At 45.0% G+C, this 24,000-nt stretch overlaps 1 protein-coding gene across 7 annotated transcripts in view; it reads right to left on the reverse strand.

Annotated features, from left to right (window-relative positions):
• SOX6 (SRY-box transcription factor 6) overlaps positions 1 to 24,000 on the reverse strand; it is a 481,651-nt gene that overhangs the window by 180,354 nt on the left and 277,297 nt on the right. For all 7 annotated transcript variants that reach the window (XM_075838210.1, XM_075838209.1, XM_075838211.1 and 4 more), the window contains exon 6: positions 5,628 to 5,717. In XM_075838210.1, coding sequence (XP_075694325.1) covers positions 5,628 to 5,717 — 90 coding nt within the window. The remainder of the gene's footprint in view (positions 1 to 5,627; positions 5,718 to 24,000) is intronic.

The raw sequence follows: 24,000 nt of genomic DNA on the forward strand, positions 1-24,000 counted from the left end.
GATGGGGGAGATCTCCAGTAGACGGAGGGAGTAGATCTCCAGCAGACGGGGGAGTAGATCTCCAGCAGATGGGGAAGTAGATCTCCAGTAGATGGAGGGGGTAGATATCCAGCAAACGGAGCAGGGATAGATCTCCAGCAGACAGGGGGAGATCTCCAGCAGACGGGGAGGGGAGATCTCCAGCAGATGGAGGCGGGGTAGATCTCCAGCAGACGGATGTGGGGGAGATGTCCAGTACACGGAGGGGGGTAGATCTCCAGCAGATGGGGGAGTAGATCTCCAGCAGACAGGGCAGGGTAGATCTCCAGCAGACGGGGCGGGGAGATCTCCAGCAGACGGGGTGAGTAGATATCCAGGAGGTGTGGGTAGATCTCCAGTAGACTTGGCAGGGTAGATCTCCAGCAGACGGAGGGGGTAGATCTCCAGCAGACACGGGGAGTAGATCTCCAGTAGATGGAGGGAGTAGATCTCCAGCAGACACGGGGGATGGATCTCTAGTAGATGAGGGGGTAGATCTCCAGCAGACATGTGAGGATAGATCTCCAGCAGATGAGGGGGTTAGATCTCCAGCAGAGACGGGTTAGATCTACAGCCAATGAAGGGATAGATCTCCAGCAGATGGGGGAGTAGATCTCTAGCAGATGGGGGGAGTAGATCTCCAGCGGGCAGGGTAGATCTCCAGCAGACAGGGCAGGGTAGATCTCCAGTGGATGGGGCGGGAGATATCCAGCAGACTGGGTGGGTAGATATCCAGGAGGTGTGGGTAGATCTCCAGCAGACTGGGTGGGGTAGATCTCCAGCAGACAGGGGTAGATCTACAGTAAATGGGGGAGTAGATCTCCAGCAGACGGAGGGGGTAGATCTCGAGCAGACGGAAAAGGTGGATCTCCAGCAGACACGGGGAGTAGATATCCAGGAGGGGGAGGATCTCCAACAGACGGAGCGGGAGTAGATCTCCAGCAGATGGGGGAGTAGATCTCCAGCAGATGAGGGGGGTAGGTCTCCAGCAGACACGGGGGGGGTGAAACTCCAACAGATGAGACGGGTAGATCTCCAGCAGATGAGGGGGGTAGATCTCCAGAAGATGAGGGGTAGATCTCCAGCAGAGACGGGGGTAGATCTCCAGCCAATGAGGGGGTAGATCTCCAGCAGACACGGGGAGTAGATCTCCAGCAGATGGGGGGAGTAGATCTCCAGCAGACCAGGGGAGTAGATCTCCAGCAGACCGGGGGAGTAGATCTCCAGCAGACCGGGGGAGTAGATCTCCAGCAGACCAGGGGAGTAGTTCTTCAACAGACAGGGGGAGTAGATCTCCAGCAGATGGGGGCAGTAGATCTCCAGTAGACGGAGGGGGTAGATCTCCAGTAGACGGAGGGGGTAGATCTCCAGCAGATGGAGCAGGAGTAGATCTCCAGTAGATGAGGGGGTAGATCTCCAGCAGACGGAGGGGGTGTAGATCTCCAGCAGACACGGGGGTAGATCTACAGCCAATGAGGGGGTAGATCTCCAGCAGATACGGAGGGGGGGTAGATCTCCAGCAAACACGGGGGGTAGATCTCCAGCAGACACGGGTGGTAGGTCTCCAGCAGACACAGGGGTAGGTCTCCAGCAGACACGGCGGGTAGGTCTCCAGCAGACACGGGGGTAGATCTCCCGCACACACGGGGGGGTAGGTCTCCAGCAGACAGGGGGAGTAGATCTCCAGCAGATGGGGGCAGTAGATCTCCAGTAGACGGAGGGGGTAGATCTCCAGTAGACGGAGGGGGTAGATCTCCAGCAGATGGAGCAGGAGTAGATCTCCAGTAGATGAGGGGGTAGATCTCCAGCAGACGGAGGGGGTGTAGATCTCCAGCAGACACGGGGGTAGATCTACAGCCAATGAGGGGGTAGATCTCCAGCAGATACGGAGGGGGGGTAGATCTCCAGCAAACACGGGGGGTAGATCTCCCGCACACACGGGGGGGTAGGTCTCCAGCAGACAGGGGGTAGATCTCCAGCAGACAGGGAGGGTAGATCTCCAGCAGACGGAGGCGGTGTAGATCTCCAGCAGACGGAGGTGGGGAGATCTCCAGTACACGGAGGGGGGTAGATGTCCAGCAGATGGGGGAGTAGATCTCCAGCACACAGGGCAGGGTAGATCTCCAGCAGACGGGGCGGCGAGCTCTCCAGCAGATGGGGTGGGTAGATATCCAGGTGGTGTGGGTAGATCTCCAGCAGACACGGGTAGACCTCCAGTAGACGGGGGAGTAGATCTCCAGCAGACGGGGGGAGATCTCCATCAGATGGAGAAGGTGGATCTCCAGCAGACACGGGGAGTAGATCTCCAGTAGACGGAGGGGTGGTAGATCTCCGGTAGATGAGGGGTAGATCTCCAGCAGATGGGGGGGAGTAGATCTCAAGCAGATGAGGTGGTAGGTCTCCAGCAGACACGGGGTGTGGATTTCCAGTAGATGAGGGGGGTAGAACTCCAACAGATGAGGGGGGTAGATCTCCAGCAGACACGTGAGGGTAGATCTCCAGCAGACATGGGGGTTAGATCTCCAGAATACACGAGGGGTAGATCTCCAGCAGACACGGGGGGGTAGATCTCCAGCATATGAGGGGGGCAGATCTCCAGCAGGCGGGGCAGACTGAGCACTTTCTGGTATAAAACATTTGGGGTATATAATATCTAAATCAGCGACATTTGAGGGGCGGAGAGGCTGGGTCTTAGAGACGACCCCTCAGTAGATCAGCACTGGGGGGTTTGTGACATTTATTGGGGGTCAGATATCAGCAGCGTTATTTCTAGGTTTCTTTTCATGGCGTTGCCGGGAGGGGAGGGCTGCAGACGTCCTGAGATCCACGGCGGCACATTCCGAAATGCGGTTTATTATTAGATTTATTATGTATTTGCACCGAAGAGAACCATGTCCCGCGCCGCATGCGTCACTTTAGCGTTTTGTCTGGAGTTTTGGTTATGGGTGGACCTCAGATTCACTAACAAGTTGCTGTACGCACGCTCCTCGACTCCCCACCACAATAGCAGTTCCACCCCCAGCTCACAACATCTCACTCCTCCTGTAGATCATATAACGGACAGTAAGCGGAGGAAGGTCTAGCCTGGACGATCACGCGGCTTTACATATCTAGCCACGCCCCCTTCTGACAGCGCCATCAGCAGATTCCAGGAAGATGATGACGTCTGTTCACAAATACGGAGAATACACGGATACGTCACACTACGGGGCCGAACCAGGGAACGCCGCTCTGTGATTGGCTGCTGCGACTCTTAGCACCATGAGACTCCGCCCACCTTTCCAGGCCACTTCTGTATGATCGTTACAGTGTTACACTTACCTGGATCTTCACATGTTTTATTTCCGTTTCATTGTACAATGCCACAGAACCGGACAGCGCAATATCAAGAGAAAATGAAATCATCAAAAATAAAAACCAACGCATCGTAAAATAGAAGAATCAGGCAGAAGTGATCAGACCGAGAGGGGGGACCTGCTGACACTTGTAGTTCCCACCACTCCCCTCCTAGCGGTGGATATTGCAATATATATACACACACCATTCCCCCCACATATCTAAATATTAACAATATACGGGAGACTCGTAATGAGCGCAGAACTGGGTCACACTGAGCCTTACACCTCCGGGCCCTCGTGTACAGGGCCACTGCAGCAGAAGATCATCAAGGGGCAAAATATATAGAGGAGAAATCAGAAAAACAGACAACTTCATGTTACATATCACTATGGAGGCACAGGATGGGGGGTAGCACCGGATACTGGGGGCGCAGTGATGTCACATGACTCATATGAAGATACAACGGACCTGGATAGGAGGCTCCTACATATCGGCCACGGGTGAGCAGGTGACCACAGGCGCTGATCAGATTATCCCACGCTCATTGTGTTCTTCATATAATACTGTGCAGTACACGGGGAGTCCTAGAGGATTGACATTCCATATATATATATACAGTAATTGTATCCTAAGGATTGAAGAGCCCAAATCAACATAAAAGAGGTCACCCCCCCCCCCCCAGATATTGGTACAGAATAAACATTCACATATATGGCTGTCAGCAGAATTTGCATGCCGAAGTGTTTATGGCAGACGGAAACGATCCACAATACTGGAGCTAACTACATTATTTTTTATGCTAATTACAGCTGCAGCTAATTTGCATGCTAATTTTTCACCACAAAAAACTCTTTAAGCAGGAGTAAAGCAAGACAGCTGCATCCAAGTCAAAGGGCTCCGCACCCCGAGAGACAATTTCCAGCCCCGTATCCTGAGACAAATTCTCATGAAATGTCACAAAAACTCAACTTCATGTGACTCCCGGACTCAGCCGAGGCCTCGAGAACTGGGGAAAATCTGCGGCAGGAGAGCGAACGCCAACGCGGCAATGACCTCATCACGTTGGTCTGCAGTAGGTGAATCTACGTCACACGCTCAACGCGGTAACACAGAAATGTGCGCAATTCATCACAGTGCTGCAAAATGATGAATAAATCTAAAAGAATAAGAAAAACATGAAAAACAATATATAACGGACAATGTGACGCACACGGAACTGAAGGATGCGACGGTTCAATGACGGAACACAACAACCGCACTGCCATCAAAGGAACGGCCATAAGACGTCACTCACTGCACGGCCACCAGGAAAACACTGCCATTAAATCTACAAAATATTATTTTTTACTGATTTGATTAAAAATGGAGCAACAAAGTCTACTCCACCAGCAGAGGGCCATTAAGATAATATAAGGCTGGATTCACACACCGCGATTAGGGGCGTTTTTTCACCATCCTGTGGCGAGATGTTTCGGGTCTATAGGGACGTATCATTATCGCACACGCAGCGATTTGAGGTTTTTCTCCGTAAACTTCTCCAGACTTAAAAAAGGCAGAAAAAGCGTCCGTAGAAAAGACATAAAAAACGCTATAAACGCTCCCAACTTTCCAGAAGTGCCGGCGTGTTTGTAGGCGGCCGCGAGTGAACGCACCGTGACCAGCGATTCTTTTATCGTCACGTGTAGGAAACGTAAGAACCTGGTGAATGTCAGAGAAGAGCGATGGTCTCCGGGCGTCTGGTTTTGACGCCATCCGCAGCCTGTAACACTGAGGGGACGCCACGCTCCTCTAGCCAGCAGAGGTGTTACCTGCGGACAGGTTAGCCCCCCTCCCTTCTACATTCACTGACTGCAGTAAATAGAACATGAAGAGTATAGATGGGGGCGATTCCACGGTATGATGGCGGCTGCGTACCGCGCTATATAAAGAGACCGCTGTCAGCATGCTCGTCCACCGTCTCATTCCTCACACGGCCTCTCATCATATATAAAGAAGTTTGTATCCTAGGAGGGGACGAGGGCTGCGGGGGATGGGCATTACCCCTCACTGTGACCCCCTCAATCTCCTGCCATAAATTTATACATAATAATCGGAGAACTAACATGACCGAATCCTAGCAGAGCAATATGTGGCTGGTGCCTCTACCATGAGCAGCAGCTGTCCAGGGCGCCGCTTATCACCAGTGACATCACTAACCAGCGCCTCCCACTGATAAAGTTGATGTCATTTTTTCCATCGCGGTATAAACATTAGGCATTGGCTGCTCTTACCTTTAATCTCCCCGAGAAGTTCACTGGTGTTCAGTCGCTCCATCTTCTCCTTCCAGTCTTTAGACAGAAGCTTCTCCATACAGGTGGAGTCTGAGGAGAGACAATATATTCTTATTATTCATGGGATTATAAGAAGTTACTTAATAACAGACTGACACGCGCCGTCACATCGCACGCAGGAGCATCTGCTTCGCTGGCGCCGCCGTTCTCCACGACTCTTCTTATAGCACAGATTAGCGACGAGTCATTATCGCATATATGAATATAAATAATCTATTCAGCCAATCAGTGCTGGGGCGAGCGGCCGGGGGTTACTCACTACACACAATGGCTGATTAATAGAAAACCTTACACCTAACCAGACACAATCCCCCGAGCAGCGGCGATCCCGTCCGCAGCAGCTCCCCATTCCTCTAGTAATGATAAATCATTGTCCACACTGAGATGATGTCCAGATGACAGGTTCACGTTCTCTCCACCAAACCACCTTATTACACACCGAAGAATAGAGCGACCACTACCCCGGCCGGCCCTCACCACAACACAGAAGCCCGGCACACTTATCACCGGATCTGATCAAATAAGAAGTCGCTTCTCTGTAAAGCAGAGCTCAGCGTGTCAGCCATGTCCAAATACCCAAAAACAGGTTGTATGTTATATAATTCCCTCCATACGCCGGGAAAGAAATGTAACATTATATAATATAACACATTATAATACAATATAACAGGAGATGACGTAATATAACACATAATAATATAACACATAATAATATAATATAACACATAATAATATAATATAACAGGAGATGACGTAATATAACACATAATAATATAATATAACAGGAGATGACGTAATATAACACATAATAATATAATATAACAGGAGATGACGAATATAACACATAATAATATAATATAACAGGTGATAACGTAATATAACACATAATAATATAATATAACACATAATAATATAATATAACACATAATAATATAATATAACACATAATAATATAATATAACAGGAGATGACGTAATATAACACATAATAATATAATATAACAGGAGATGACGTAATATAACACATAATAATATAACACATAATAATATAATATAACACATAATAATATAATATAACACATAATAATATAATATAACACATAATAATATAACACATAATAATATAATATAACAGGAGATGACGTAATATAACACATAATAATATAATATAACACATTATAATAGAAGAATATAACAGCAGATAACGTAATATAACACATAATAATATAATATAACAGGAGATGACGTAATATAACACATAATAATATAATATAACAGGAGATGACGTAATATAACACATAATAATATAATATAACAGGTGATAACGTAATATAACACATAATAATATAATATAACAGGAGATAACGTAATATAACACATAATAATATAATATAACACATTATAATAGAAGAATATAACAGCAGATAACGTAATATAACACATTATAATAGAAGAATATAACAGCAGATAACGTAATATAACACATAATAATATAATATAACAGGAGATGACGTAATATAACACATAATAATATAATATAACAGGAGATGACGTAATATAACACATAATAATATAATATAACAGGTGATAACGTAATATAACACATAATAATATAATATAACAGGAGATAACGTAATATAACACATAATAATATAATATAACACATTATAATAGAAGAATATAACAGCAGATAACGTAATATAACACATAATAATATAATATAACAGGAGATAACGTAATATAACACATAATAATATAAGAATATAACAGGAGATGACGTAATATAACACATAATAATATAATATAACAGGAGATGACGTAATATAACACATAATAATATAATATAACAGGAGATAACGTAATATAACACATAATAATATAATATAACACATTATAATATAATATAACAGGTGATAACGTAATATAACACATAATAATATAATATAACAGGAGATAACGTAATATAACACATAATAATATAATATAACACATTATAATATAATATAACAGGTGATAACGTAATATAACACATAATAATATAATATAACAGGAGATGACGTAATATAACACATTATAATATAATATAACACATAATAATAATATAACAGGAGATAACGTAATATAACACATAATAATAATATAACAGGAGATGACGTAATATAACACATAATAATATAATATAACAGGAGATGACGTAATATAACACATAATAATATAATATAACACATAATAATAATATAACAGGAGATAACGTAATATAACACATAATAATATAATATAACACATAATAATATAATATAACACATAATAATATAATATAACACATAATAATAATATAACATACAGTAATAAAATATAACACATAATAATCTAATATAACATACAGTTGTATAATATAACAGGAGATGATATAATATAACACATAATAATATAACACATAATAATATAACACATAATAATATAACATACAGTAATATAATATAACACATAATAACATGACAATGCAGACAATAGTTTTCTGTCGATCACATAAGACATCGGCCCCTCATCCTGCGTTCCCTGTCAATTACGGTGAGTTCGTGCTCATGCTCGCGGCTTTATTATGGCGCTGTTTTGCACAGTTTGAGCTGTAATATTGCAGCGATAGAGAACAAGAGGCCCCCGATATCATACAGAGAGTTTTACTGTTGGATCCGTATGAATCAGACAGAAATGAAACGCTCCACCGGACACCGTATGGACAGAGGTATAAAGAAGCATTGCTGCCAAGGGAAGGAGCGCTCCATACATTGCGGCCATGCAGGGCTCTGGCGCACAAGGATGGAGGTGCGCTATTTATTCAGGGTGTGGAGCAGCCGCGAGGATCAAACTCCTAAATATATTCAAGAAGCCAATTCTACAAAATGTGCCCGGCCATGTGACCGCAGAGGAAAAAAGTACGAGAAGAAGGGAAGAATCAAACAACTTCTGTCCTGAACGGTTTATTCAGAGGATGAATCTGCGCGGCCGGTTCTATGACGTCACCAGACATTCCATGTAATTCTCTACTTAGCCATTTGGCGGTCTCTTACATAGATTCTGGCGTCGTTATGATGTCATCACACCCTCAATGGTACATAAATCTATAATAGGAAGATTAGAAATGTCGCTGTACAGACGGGACGATCGTTACATGTACACAGGATTTACGATGGTTTTATATGGGATAACCCGATTTAACTACGAAGCTAAAAAATTGCTGCAAACTCAAAACTTTACAGCCGCATCGGACATCACAAATACTGCGAGTAAAACCGACTCACAAAGCGGAGCGCGGCGCGCCAGAGGAACTAGAACCAGTGCTTGCAAATCAAGGGGATGATGTCGCCATCACAGCAAATAATTCCCATCTGAAGATTTACACAAAGGTCAAAAATAAGAATCCTCAGGAAACGGTCAAATCTGTGGCGCTGCAGGAACCGCCATTTACAATGAAGGAGGAGTTACCAGGACCGATTGTGATCACATAGGAATCAATCACCGACCATCAGCTCCATCCTACAAGGTTTATATCTGTGCAGGAAAACGGCGTCTGTCCTGCTCCGCTACAAAGAGTCCCACCAATTGCGCTCCTTCTCTGCGTTGTGTCACTGATTTTCTGCTCTACATTTCACCGAATCACTTACCCGAGAAATTCATTTCAAATCAAACCGGATTTTGGGTGAAAATTGAGTTATTCTGTATTTCTGTTCGTAAAGTAGAAAGAAGAAGCCGAGGAGGTGAAATCCTTTGTATAACAAATCAGGAGAATATTCACATTCATCGTCTGCCGCCGCATCACACAAGACGACTGCGTACAACCACAATCTGCCCTGAGAAGAGGGGGAGGGGCCGGCGCGCCATCACTACAACGACCAGCAAGTGACAGAGAACGTCACATTCACAAATCCCTCAGATTACAAAAAGTCACAACAATTCAGTGGAGGAAATAAATTATAACTGCCGATAAGATGCGGATGAATACCGCAAAATACCCGGACCCCGTAATAGTGACCCCATTACACATCTAACTCATAAAGAACTGCAAAATAATAAAACATAATGATGATAAAAAAAACAACTACAAATAAACAGAAATAAAAATACTAATTCTGATGATAACATTAATATAATAAAAACATATAAAAATAGTAAAAACAATAAAAAATACAATAACAATTATTATATAAATGAAAATACAGTCAAAAATCATGTTAAGAATAATAATAAATAATACTAATTAGAACAATAGTGAATAATAATGAAAAATAGCAAAAACCGACAACAATAATAATATATAAATGAAAATAACAGTAATAAAATGATTAAAGCTAATAAAAAAAAGAAGAATTAAAAAAAATATTAAAAATAATATTATAAAAATGGTAACAATAAAATTATTAGAACAACTGAAAATAATAATAATAATAATAATAATGATAATAATAAATAATAATAATAATAATAATAATAATGATAATAATAAATAATAATGATAATAATAATAATAATAATAATAATAATAATCCGCGTCACGTGTTTTATTCTATTTTATATTTTTTCTTTATGTAAAGATTCTAATTTACATCTGAAACTCAGACAAACAATGATAATTTCCAGGACGAGATAATTACAACATGACCATAGTCCTCAGTAACCGCCACATATCCACGCCGGACCTCAGGAACGTGCGGCGACCGGTCACTTGTTTTACGTTAAACATTAATAAATGTTTTAATGAATACAATCCCCCCTCCCCCCCCCCTATTCTGCATGTCAGGCCTCGTGGCCTCGGCTGTTTGGGCTCCTTTTTATAATGTCTTTCTCCCTCTGCCTCCAAATTCATGCAGCGTTTTTTCTGTTGGATCCCATATGGATTGCATAGTAAAAGGAAGGCATAAGGAAGCATTGCTGGTAAAGGAGAATATCTCCGACATATGGCACCTGACGGAGCCTGCAGAGCATCACACGGGTCCCTGCAGCGCCAGAGTGCGGTGCCGCATGCATGAGGCCTGGGGTTGCGGGACGCGGCTGATTTACGGTAGATTTTCTGGTGAAAAATCTGCATCAAGACCCTTCATGGACTGCAGCAAAAACAGGGACGTTTAAGGGCAAACTTTATATGTCACAAAGTTCTTCAAAATGTTTGCCACAGATCTTACCTATAGAATATATAATGTATAGAATGTTTGCCACAGATCTCAGCTATAGAATATAGAATGTATAGAATGTTTGCCACAGATCTCAGCTATAGAATATATAATGTATAGAATGTTTACCACAGATCTTACCTATAGAATATATAATGTATAGAATGTTTGCCACAGATCTTACCTATAGAATATATAATGTATAGAATGTTTACCACAGATCTCAGCTATAGAATATATAATGTATAGAATGTTTACCACAGATCTTACCTATAGAATATATAATGTATAGAATGTTTGCCACAGATCTTACCTATAGAATATATAATGTATAGAATGTTTACCACAGATCTCAGCTATAGAATATATAATGTATAGAATGTTTACCACAGATCTCAGCTATAGAATATATAATGTATAGAATGTTTACCACAGATCTTACCTATAGAATATATAATGTATAGAATGTTTACCACAGATCTCAGCTATAGAATATATAATGTATAGAATGTTTACCACAGATCTCAGCTATAGAATATAGAATGTATAGAATGTTTACCACAGATCTTACCTATAGAATATATAATGTATAGAATGTTTGCCACAGATCTTACCTATAGAATATATAATGTATAGAATGTTTGCCACAGATCTTACCTATAGAATATATAATGTATAGAATGTTTACCACAGATCTCAGCTATAGAATATATAATGTATAGAATGTTTACCACAGATCTTACCTTGAGAATATATAATGTATAGAATGTTTGCCACAGATCTTACCTATAGAATATATAATGTATAGAATGTTTACCACAGATCTCAGCTATAGAATATATAATGTATAGAATGATTACCACAGATCTTACCTATAGAATATATAATGTATAGAATGTTTGCCACAGATCTTACCTATAGAATATATAATGTATAGAATGTTTACCACAGATCTTACCTATAGAATATATAATGTATAGAATGTTTGCCACAGATCTCAGCTATAGAATATATAATGTATAGAATGTTTACCACAGATCTTACCTATAGAATATATAATGTATAGAATGTTTACCACAGATCTCAGCTATAGAATATATAATGTATAGAATGTTTACCACAGATCTTACCTATAGAATATATAATGTATAGAATGTTTGCCACAGATCTCAGCTATAGAATATATAATGTATAGAATGTTTACCACAGATCTTACCTATAGAATATATAATGTATAGAATGTTTGGAAAGAGTTAATCCCCGATTTTATATAAATTGTAATATATAAGATTAATGATCTGTTCAGCGAGGCCTCGTACGAATATTAGTCTAGCACTACAAGTCCCAGCAGTCCTTCATAAATATATCACAATGTATCTGTCAGGAGGTAGAGGAGCAATGTTCTGCAGATCTGTAGAGAGGTCAGTGGTGTAATAATCTGCAGGATATATCACTATGTATCTGTCAGGAGGTAGAGGAGCGATGTTCTGCAGATCTGTAGAGAGGTCAGTGGTGTAATAATCTGCAGGATATATCACTATGTATCTGTCAGGAGGTAGAGGAGCGATGTTCTGCAGATCTGTAGAGAGGTCAGTGGTGTAATAATCTGCAGGATATATCACTATGTATCTGTCAGGAGGTGGAGGAGCAATGTTCTGCAGATCTGTAGAGAGGTCAGTGGTGTAATAATCTGCAGGATATATCACTATGTATCTGTCAGGAGGTAGAGGTGCAATGTTCTGCAGATCTGTAGAGAGGTCAGTGGTGTAATAATCTGCAGGATATATCACTATGTATCTGTCAGGAGGTAGAGGAGCAATGTTCTGCAGATCTGTAGAGAGGTCAGGGGTGTAATAATCTGCAGGATATATCACTATGTATCTGTCAGGAGCTAGAGGAGCAATGTTCTGCAGATCTGTAGAGGGGTCAGTGGTGTAATAATCTGCAGGATATATCACTATGTATCTGTCAGGAGGTAGAGGTGCAATGTTCTGCAGATCTGTAGAGAGGTCAGTGGTGTAATAATCTGCAGGATATATCACTATGTATCTGTCAGGAGGTAGAGGAGCAATGTTCTGCAGATCTGTAGAGAGGTCAGTGGTGTAATAATCTGCAGGATATATCACTATGTATCTGTCAGGAGGTGGAGGAGCAATGCTCTGCAGATCTGTAGAGAGGTCAGTGGTGTAATAATCTGCAGGATATATCACTATGTATCTGTCAGGAGGTAGAGGAGCAATGTTCTGCAGATCTGTAGAGAGGTCAGTGGTGTAATAATCTGCAGGATATATCACTATGTATCTGTCAGGAGGTGGAGGAGCAATGTTCTGCAGATCTGTAGAGAGGTCAGTGGTGTAATAATCTGCAGGATATATCACTATGTATCTGTCAGGAGGTGGAGGAGCAATGTTCTGCAGATCTGTAGAGAGGTCAGTGGTGTAATAATCTGCAGGATATATCACTGTATCTGTCAGGAGGTAGAGGAGCGATGTTCTGCAGATCTGTAGAGAGGTCAGTGGTGTAATAATCTGCAGGATATATCACTATGTATCTATCAGGAGGTGGAGGAGCAATGTTCTGCAGATCTGTAGAGAGGACAGTGGTGTAATAATCTACAGGATATATCACTATGTATCTGTCAGGAGGTAGAGGTGCAATGTTCTGCAGATCTGTAGAGAGGTCAGTGGTGTAATAATCTGCAGGATATATCACTATGTATCTGTCAGGAGGTGGAGGAGCGATGTTCTGCAGATCTGTAGAGGGGTCAGTGGTGTAATAATCTGCAGGATATATCACTATGTATCTGTCAGGAGGTAGAGAGGACAGAGCAATGTTCTGCAGATCTCTGGAGGGGTCAGTGGTGTAATAATCTGCAGAATATATCACTATGTACCTGTCAGGAGAGGGCAGAACAGTGATCTGCAGGGAGGCCAGTGGTGCAATGATCTGCAGGGAGGCCAGTGGTGCAATGATCTGCAGGGAGGCCAGTGGTGCAATGATCTGCAGGGAGGCCAGTGGTGCAATGATCTGCAGGGAGGCCAGTGGTACAATGATCTGCAGGGAGGCCAGTGGTGCAATGATCTGCAGGGAGGCCAGTGGTACAATGATCTGCAGGGAGGCCAGTGGTACAATGATCTGCAGGGAGGCCAGTGGTACAATGATCTGCAGGGAGGCCAGTGGTGCAATGATCTGCAGGGAGGCCAGTGGTGCAATGATCTGCAGGGAGGCCAGTGGTGCAATGATCTGCAGGGAGGCCAGTGGTACAATGATCTGCAGGGAGGCCAGTGGTGCAATGATCTGCAGGGAGGCCAGTGGTGCAATGATCTGCAGGGAGGTCAGTGGTGCAATGATCTGCAGGGAGGTCAGTGGTGCAATGCTCTGCAGTGGGCACGTCATACATGGGTTACAAGGCTCTGCAGGTTTCTATCTTATTGAATGATACATTAGAAGTTTTGAAGTGGAACATCAGTCTATAAATTATATCAGTTTAAAGGGATACCGCCCCATAGATAGAAGTGATAATTAATGGCAGACCGCTGCTGGTGCTGGTGATCGCATCTGCCCTGACGTTGGAGCGGGTGCATTGAGGGGGCTCACATGGGATTGGGGGTCTGTGGGTTTATCAGCTGTCATCTCCGCCTGAGCCATCGCACTATAAATCTGTAACGCTACAAACAGAGGTCACGTACAAAGCGAGGGGTCAGCCAGCACCTGAGGACTGGGGTGGGGGCCCCCTGTACTGGGAGTGCGGAGAATAATTACAATTATTACACAGAGCGCTCAATAAGCCAAAGAATGATCGGAATCCGGTGCATGGTGCAAGAACCTGATAAGAGGGGGACTGGTGGGGATTATCAGCCACATTCCTGCCTAATAGAAGCCAGCCCCATCCCCGCTCACCTGCACGGCCCAGGGGCCACTCATTGTCTACCAAGTAATAGAACAAGAAGTGGAGAAGAAGGGATCATCCTCATCATCAATGGGTATCTGAATCCAGGCCTGGTCCCTGTGTGTTACAGTCCTGACAAAGGCCGGGACCGAAAAGTTACACTTTATAGATAAATCATCACTTATGGGCAACATCAATGTCAGTAACAAACTGCAGCGTGAGGGCGACGGGCGATTAATGTGAACAGGTCCATATATTATTATTTATATCATTTATATTACTATACTATTGATTATTTGATTACTATATACTGTAGTTATTAGTATTATTAGTAGTTTAGAATGCAGCACTCAGCCCTCCCTCCTCCTGATCATTTTGTAGAACTGTCAATCATCTTGAAGCCCCGCCTCCTGGACACTCTCCTCTTTCTGCTCATGTAGACAACAACCTGGGCCCCACTTCTGTATGTTGAACGGTGTGCAAACATCCAGCATAAGAAGACAAGCAGGAGCGGAAAGACAGAACACACTGCCCCCTGGGAATGCAGGGTACAGGGGTGAAGCAGCAGATGGAGGAAGTTGATCTCTCCTTTTCCTTGCTGTTCTAGTTATGGGGTGTAGTGTACGTATGAGGAGTGGATTTCATCAGTGAGACAAGTCTGGCTAAACCAATCTGATCGTTGTAAGAGATAAATACAAGTGATTTCTGCTGAAACATTACGGGACACCATGTGATTTGTTTGTAACCGTGGTCGCCGTATTCTACGCACTGTAAACGATCGGATTGACATGAAGTTTGAAAACAAAGACTCCGCCTACACGTGTCACATGATTCAATCAAAAACAAGACATACCAGTCTACAAAGGAGAAACCCCCTCCGATACCAGACTCCGCTCATCACAGGAAAATCACACAAACTCCTAAAACGTACAATTTATACGACGTTTATTCAAGATCAACAAACAGAAATGCGACCGCCATCGTCCACGTTGCGCCTGTCTCAAGGATCCCGCGGCCTCATTAGCAGCAAATGACATTGTAATACTTTGGACGGTGTAACCTGTCAGAAGATCAGCGTCCGGCGACCCTCACATCCCGCGACGCCACATAAAAAAAAATAAAAAAACATTTCCCATTTGCTTAAATAATCTCATTAGTGTCCATGAAATGCGTCGGGGACAGAATTCTCGCCATTCGCATGTTTTGTCTGAGTGTGTATTTTTTTTTCTTTCTACAGTAGAAACACATAAAAAGAAAACGTAAACGGGAAAGTATAGCCGGCGAACATCAAAGCGCCAAATGTCAACCCTTATTATTTCAAATCAGCTTTGACTTTTAAAGACTTAATAAACTGCCTCAGTGTGCGGCGCCTATTTATATCAATGAAAATAATGATCGCGGCTCGTGGCCGCTCCGCTTAATGAGTCAACTATTCCTCCAGTAACGGGATGCGATGTTTGGAATAAACGAACCTCACAAATGAGATCACGTGCACCGGCCCCGATGTCGCTGCCACCGCTCCTTCCTCCAATTTTCACTTCTTATAAACTCTTTTGCACTTTGCGGAGACTTCTCAGGTGTGATCTCTGTACAGGACGTTCCAAGGACTCCAGATCAATGCTCCGCCACAGAGCCGAAAATCTGCCCCGCACACAGGTGGACCGTGAAGGTCCTGGATCCAACAGCTAATAGCGGATCACATCCTCCCCCACCCCCCATACGGTCATTTCACAAGAATACAATCTATAGGATGTCTTCACACGTCGAGCTCAATTTGCGCCTTTCGCTGTGTTTCCACTAAATGAATGTGACCGCAACATCGTCATATACAAGTATTGATAATAGTGAGAGAACTGCGCCTGATACAATGCTATATGACTAATCCGGTATATAGCCCCACAATAGCCCCTCAAACATTTTCCCCACGATGGATGATAAGCTCACTGGTCTATAATTACCCGGGGAAAACCTAGAGCCCTTTTTGAAAATAGGCACCACATTTGCCCTGCGCCAGTCCCTTGGCATTTTACCAGTCATGAGAGAATCTCTGAATATTATGAAGGGGACTGAAATAACTGAACTAAGCTCTTTAAGAACTCTAGGGTGTAACCCATCTGGTCCTGGGGCCTTGTGCACATTTATTTTATTTAACTGACTATATCTACATTCAGCCAATTCAGTATATTAATTGATGTATTAACAGCACTGGCTCCGCCCACATCAGCTCCCCAGCACTGGCTCCACCCACATCAGCTCCTCAGCAATGGCCCCACACACATCAGCTGCTCAGCCCTGGCCCCGCCCACATCAGCTCCTCAGCACTAGCACCGGCTACATCAGCTGCTCTTTCTTCTGTTGTGTATACAGAGCAATAGAATCCATTTAGTAACTCCGCCTTCTCTAGTTCCCCTGTGACCAACTCCCCATTATCAATATTTAGGGCTCTTACATGCTCAGACTTTGGCTTTTTTTGCATTTATATACCGTATTTTTCGGACTATAAGACGCACCCAGGTTTTAGACGACAGAAAATAGGAAAAAATGTCATATTTTACTACTTTTACAAAGCAAAAACTATTTGTTAAAAAAAAACATTTGTTCTGTTTCACCGCATTCTGAAAGCCACTTTTTGGTACATGCGATTTTTTTTATCACTTTTTATTTCATTCCTTTTTTTTTTTTTTTGACAGTGTTCTTGGGGAAAAATGGGAAAAGGTTTTGTTTTTTTTAACTTTGAATATTTTTTTACGCTCCTGAAAAATGTATCTAAGTTTTTTTTTTTTACACATTTTATTAGTTCCATTAGGGGACTTGAACCAGCGATGATTAGATCGCTGGCACAATACACTGCAATACAGGGATGAGTTACGGAAACAGCGACGCAGCGTAGTATAGTACGCTGTTTCTGTAACGACTATTCAGTTCTATGGGAGTTCCGGAAACAGCGTAGCTCAGCGAGAATGGTGTTTAGGGGGCCCCGTTCTAGAGATAGGTGCGGGTCCCAGAGGTGGGACCCACATCTATCTGACATTTATGGGAAGACCCCTATAAATGCCGCGGTCACTAATGACCGCAACATTTAACCAGTTAAACAGCCAGGAACAGCGCCATCACTGTTCCCGGCCAATAGAGACGCGTGTCAGCTGTAAAACATAGCGGACACCTGCACGCTCCATGATAAGCTGGCACATCATGGGTCGGGAAGGGGTTAAGTAAGAAGCTGCCGGGTCCCTTGACTGACGACTATAAGACGCAGGGATTTTTTTATCAAGATTTATTCTTGCTAAAAACTGTGTCTTATAGTCCTAAAAATACGGTAGTTGAAAAAAAATTTGGGGATTTGTTTTGCTATCCTTGGTCTCCTGACTTTCATTTTGTATTTTTGACAATTCTCTCCTTAGCCTTAGTTTTAATACTCTGCCACCCCTGCTAGAATCCTCTCCCCCAACACAGCGGACCCCCTACCATTCAGGTGCAATCATCCGCAGAATACAGTTTGTATTCCAATGAAAAATCAGCAAAGTGCTCTAGGAACCCAAAGCTTTCCCCTCTACACCAAGACTTCAGCCTTCCCCTCTACACCAAGATGTCAGCCTTCCCCTCTACACCAAGACGTCAGCCTTCCTCTCTACACCAAGACGTCAGCCTTCCTCTCTACACCAAGACGTCAGCCTTCTCCTCTACACCAAGACGTCAGCCTTCCCCTCTACACCAAGATGTCAGCCTTCCCCTCTACACCAAGACGTCAGCCTTCCCCTCTACACCAAGACGTCAGCCGTCTCCTCTACACCAAGACGTCAGTCTTCTCCTCTACACCAAGACGTCAGCCTTCCCCTCTACACCAAGACGTCAGCCTTCTCCTCTACACCAAGACGTCAGCCTTCTCCTCTACACCTAGACGTCAGCCTTCTCCTCTACACCTAGACGTCAGCCTTCTCCTCTACACCAAGACGTCAGTCTTCTCCTCTACACCAAGACGTCAGCCTTCCTCTCTACACCAAGACGTCAGCCTTCCCCTCTACACCAAGACGTCAGCCGTCTCCTCTACACCAAGACGTCAGCCTTCCTCTCTACACCAAGACGTCAGCCTTCCCCTCTACACCAAGACGTCAGCCTTCTCCTCTACACCAAGACGTCAGCCTTCTCCTCTACACCTAGACGTCAGCCTTCTCCTCTACACCTAGACGTCAGCCTTCTCCTCTACACCTAGACGCCAGCCTTCTCCTCTACATCTAGACGTCAGCCTTCTCCTCTACACCAAGACGTCAGCCTTCTCCTCTACACCTAGACGTCAGCCTTCTCCTCTACACCAAGACTTCAGCCATGCTTTTCTTGGACCCCTTTCTACTGCCCCTAACTACATTAACCCAGCTACTTACCTGATCCTGCTAACCCATGTCTTCACCCTCCAGTTCTACCCCACTAACTGCTTGTTCAGTGAGCAGCATGCTCCGCTCAAGGTTGTCGATCGCCCTCAGTGTTGCATTTTGGTCCTCCAGATCTCTAATGCGAGTTTCCAGGTGAACAACATGCTCACATCTGCCACAGAAGTATTCACCCTGGAACTCCGGCTCCAGTCCTGCATACATATGGCAAACTGTGCACTGAAGAAAACCTCCAATCTTGCTCCATCATCCCAGATACAAAGAACAGTGAACAATTGATAATGAAAAAGAAGAAGAGACGAGAAAAGAGGAGAGAGGAGGAGAATTACAGGGGCTTTAAAGGGGGACTTTGGTTACAAGAAGTTACCCCCTATCCGCAAGGTAAGGAAAAAGTCGAACACTGCACTCGGGTATCTCCGTCACTGCCATAGAGAATGAGTTGAGTGGCAGTGCGCATGAGTGACCTGCTGTTCAGTTCAAACAACTTCGGGCAACTTCGGGGTCCCCGTTCTCATAAACGGTGGGGGTCCGAGCTGTCGGACACCCACCGTTCAGCAAGTTACCCCTTACCCTATGGATAGGGGGTAACTTGTTGTAACCGGACTACCCCTTTAACTCCGGTTTATTAACGCCACTTAGTCAAGCAAGCTGGGACTTATTTGTAACGGTTGTTGCGCTCTCACGGTTTCCATGTGGACCGTTGTGTCCTGACCTCTGGGTAATAATAACTGAATATGTGTCGATCATTTGACTAATTTTGTAGTTCTGATCCATTAGGACATCGTTCTTGTCAGTGACTCCAGCTCAGCTGCATTGTCTATTGGAGTCGGAGATCATCTGAAATCTACCTCCTGGCTCACCAGAGGCTGAGGTTGTGGCTGTCCTTCCTCTATGCTTTAAACTGCAGCTCTGCCTGTTTAGGCTGCTATGTATCAGCACATGATGATTATATTACAGCCCCTGTTAATAATAACAGCCCCTCCCCCTGCGGTCATTCTAGCACGTAACGTCTGAGCTTTACCCCACGACACGTACAGGAGGGAATCAGCCAGGAACTCCACGTGCGCCCACAGCATTGTGTGTGTATAAATATTTAATTCACTTTTCAAATTGTCTAATCAGAATAAATTGCCATTTAATAAGTTATGGTAAGTTATGTGAATAGCAGATGCAGGCGAGTGTCAAGGTAACCGCCACGAACGCCGCCGTCACCTTTAATAATTACCCGGATACAACGGCTGATTCCAGACTGATAATATGTATCTGCGGGATAATTAACCTGAGACGATGGGATTTCCCTTCATCCTCTATGGCCGCAGTGCGCTCAGCGGGACGACTAACGCACAATCCAGACGCAGATGCCCTTAATGTAGACGGACGCAGAACAGAACCGCGACGCTTGCACTCAGCCGGAGTAGTGGGGAACTTCACCTCAGCGAGCAGAGCCTCAACATTCGCTCTCAGTGAACCGCGACACAGATGGAATCGTGAGCAACGTTACTGGAGGAGACGGAGCAGGACGGCCGCAGCGTGGCAATGTCTGGAGAGCGGAGCTGCAGGTGTGGCCCGAGGGTGGGTGTGATGGTAAAACGGTGTGCCAGGGCGAAAATTCCAACTCACTCCTCTGCATCACCTACTAAAATGTCAGGAGCCGTACTTAACCCTTTCCTGCCGCAATGCTATCAATATCACATGCATGGATTTATAATTGATTTGTGATGTTGCTGCCAGGAGGATCCACGGAGGAACATTTATTAACCCCGGCGTACCCCTTCATCAATGACATTTTATGTAACGATCCCAGAAAGGTTGCGTATCTACGCTGACATAACTCCCCAGAGAAGCGGGAGCGCGCGCTTGTATCTCTAGTGTTCTCATGGCACTGGTGGTCCCCAATTATAGACTAATATCCTCCAGTGATACCACCTGACTAATGGCGGCAGCGGTGGTGGCGATGTACACGGCTGCCCCGTCACCTATATCTAACAATATGTAACAATTTTCATTCTTCAGGGTAAATGTACCGGTGGCAACTGTAAATAATACCCCTCCCCCTGTCCGCTCCTCGCCAGACACAATATGGCCTCCGCTCCCCTGGGACTATTAGCGCACGTGAATAACGGCTGTGTGCCTTTCAGATCACTCGGCTTTACCTCCGCGCCGGATTCATTGCTGATTAAACTATAAAATTGTGAATTATTTAAACAATGATGTCAATTAAATTTTACAGTGAGGTGAATCGACGTGGCGGCCCCGTGGCCTGAACTCTGCTTTCTGCAGAACACTTCATTATCCGGCTTTTGTTGGCGCCGTCCTCTATCTTTCCTTGAGATAAATGTATATCATAAAATAAAGATTCACGGCCGCGCTCGCTGCTTTGTGGGAATTTCTGGATGGGAAATGGATTCATTAAGGTTGAATGTAAAACATATAAGTCCGACCCGAGCCCCACGTCTAATGAGCAGGGAAATCCGTGTTCTGTGACCGCTGTACTGAGCGCCGCTCCCGCCACATTACTGTGCGGCACTTACAGGAAATCACCGAATTCTGCTCTACAGTCACAAGAAGCAACAGGACTCGGGAGCTGCGAGCGTGGAGCCCCTACATGGTGTAGAATCGTCTTCTATCTATATTCCCATCACGTGTCCAGCCGCATCACCACCACACCGGGTCCGCACAGACACGAAGCCACACTCAGGAGCCGCACAGAGACACCGCCACACTCAGGATCCGCACAGAGACGCCGCCACACTCAGGATCCGCACAGAGACGCCGCCACACTCAGGGTCCGCACAAAGACGCCGCCACACTCAGGATCCGCACAGAGACGCCGCCACACTCAGGATCCGCACAGAGACGCCGCCACACTCAGGATCCGCACAGAGACGCCGCCACACTCAGGGTCCGCACAAAGACGCCGCCACACTCAGGATCCGCACAGAGACGCCGCCACACTCAGGATCCGCACAGAGACGCCGCCACACTCAGGATCCGCACAGAGACGCCGCCACACTCAGGATCCGCACAGAGACGCCGCCACACTCAGGATCCGCACAGAGACGCCGCCACACTCAGGGTCCGCACAGAGACGCCGCCACACTCAGGGTCCGCACAAAGACGCCGCCACACTCAGGATCCGCACAGAGACGCCGCCACACTCAGGATCCGCACAGAGACGCCGCCACACTCAGGATCCGCACAGAGACGCCGCCACACTCAGGATCCGCCTGAAATCGTCATAAATGGCGTCAGTTATCTACAGTTTATCTCTTGGAGAACTGATGCTTCGTCCTCAGGAGTAACGCTCAACATTTCTCCTATCTCTAGAAAATATCTGATCTCAGGATGGTCCTCCGTCCAGCGGCCGCCATTACTTCTAATATACACACACAGGAGCGCTGCTGTGGACATCGTGTATTTGCTGCAGCTCTCGTCCATTTTAAGCAGAGGCCCCGGACATGGCGGCCGCGTCTCACTTCCAGTAACTTCCATCGGTGTTTGCGATCTGCAGCCAGAGAAACCAACCTATTACCGGCGTAACGCTGCAGCGGTCTCCGTGTGAACAGAGCGCAGCGAGCGCCCCGTCCCTCCTCCGCTGCTCTCAGATATTTGACTTCGGTTTCCTGGCGAGTTTATTCTGCTGCGATATCATGTCCCACCCGTCTGTAGATTATAATGAAGAGCGTTCCCACCTCTAGAATCAGAGAACACTCATCCACGCGTCGTCCTCCTGTCAGGTTGTTGTTCTCACTTATGACACACAATATGGCGGCCATTACTTCTCCCGCAGGGGCTTTCCTAGAGTCCTGGACAGTAAATCTATTTCTGCAGATTATTGCCCTTCCCTGTACATCTGCAGGAACAGTCAGGACTGGCATTCAGGTGCCGGGTCAGATGGGCGACATTGGTTAGGATGACCCCAGGAGTCAAGATATTTTGATGGGAATTTTGTGATAATCGGCATTGTGAAGCTTAGAGTTGGGCGGCCATGTTCCCTGTCCTGGCCAAAGTAAGGATAAGAATAGCTCGCCGATTTGTAAAGATTTCAAGATATGGCACCAAACCTAGGTCTCAAGTGTCACAGCACAGAAAGCGGGGGCAGATGTCGCCTCTGACAACAGATCCGCAAGCTGTATAAGGATTTGACTGTATATAGGGCTGGGCTGTATATGGGGTTTGACTGTATATAGGGCTGGGCTGTATATGGGGTTGGACTGTATAAAGGGTTAGACTGTATATAGGGTGGGACTGTATATAGGGTGGGACTGTATATAGGGTGGGACTGGGCTGTATATGGGGTTGGGCTGTATATGGGGCTGGGCTGTATATGGGGCTGGGCTGTATATGGGGCTGGGCTGTATATGGGGCTGGGCTGTATATAGTCCTGGACTGTATAGGCCCGGGATGTATATGGGGTTGGCCTGTATATAGGGTTGGGCTGTATATGGGGTTGGGCTGTATATGGGGCTGGGCTGTATATGGGGCTGGGCTGTATATGGGGCTGGGCTGTATATGGGGCTGGGCTGTATAGGCCCGGGATGTATATGCGGTTGGCCTATATATGGGGTTGGACTGTATATATGGGGCTGGGCTGCATATGGGGTTGGGCTGTATATGGGATTGGACTCTATATGGGGTTGGACTGTATATGACTTGGACTTGTGTTGTCAGTCATCACAGGCCACGGAAGGTGAGTTGCAGTCCCAAATGTTCCGGGACCCCTTGCCCCCCTCTACTTGTATTGTTGCAGATCCTGTAATTGGACCGTGACAACTTCTATAAATAACAGTGACAGCCGCACATTCCCGAGGCTTCAGGATACAATATTCACTTTGGCCCCTGGTCAGCGGGATCTGCCGCAGCGTCTTGTTT

Source organism: Rhinoderma darwinii, chromosome 9 (genome assembly GCF_050947455.1).
Source record: "Rhinoderma darwinii isolate aRhiDar2 chromosome 9, aRhiDar2.hap1, whole genome shotgun sequence".
In the NCBI taxonomy this organism is placed as follows: domain Eukaryota; kingdom Metazoa; phylum Chordata; class Amphibia; order Anura; family Rhinodermatidae; genus Rhinoderma; species Rhinoderma darwinii.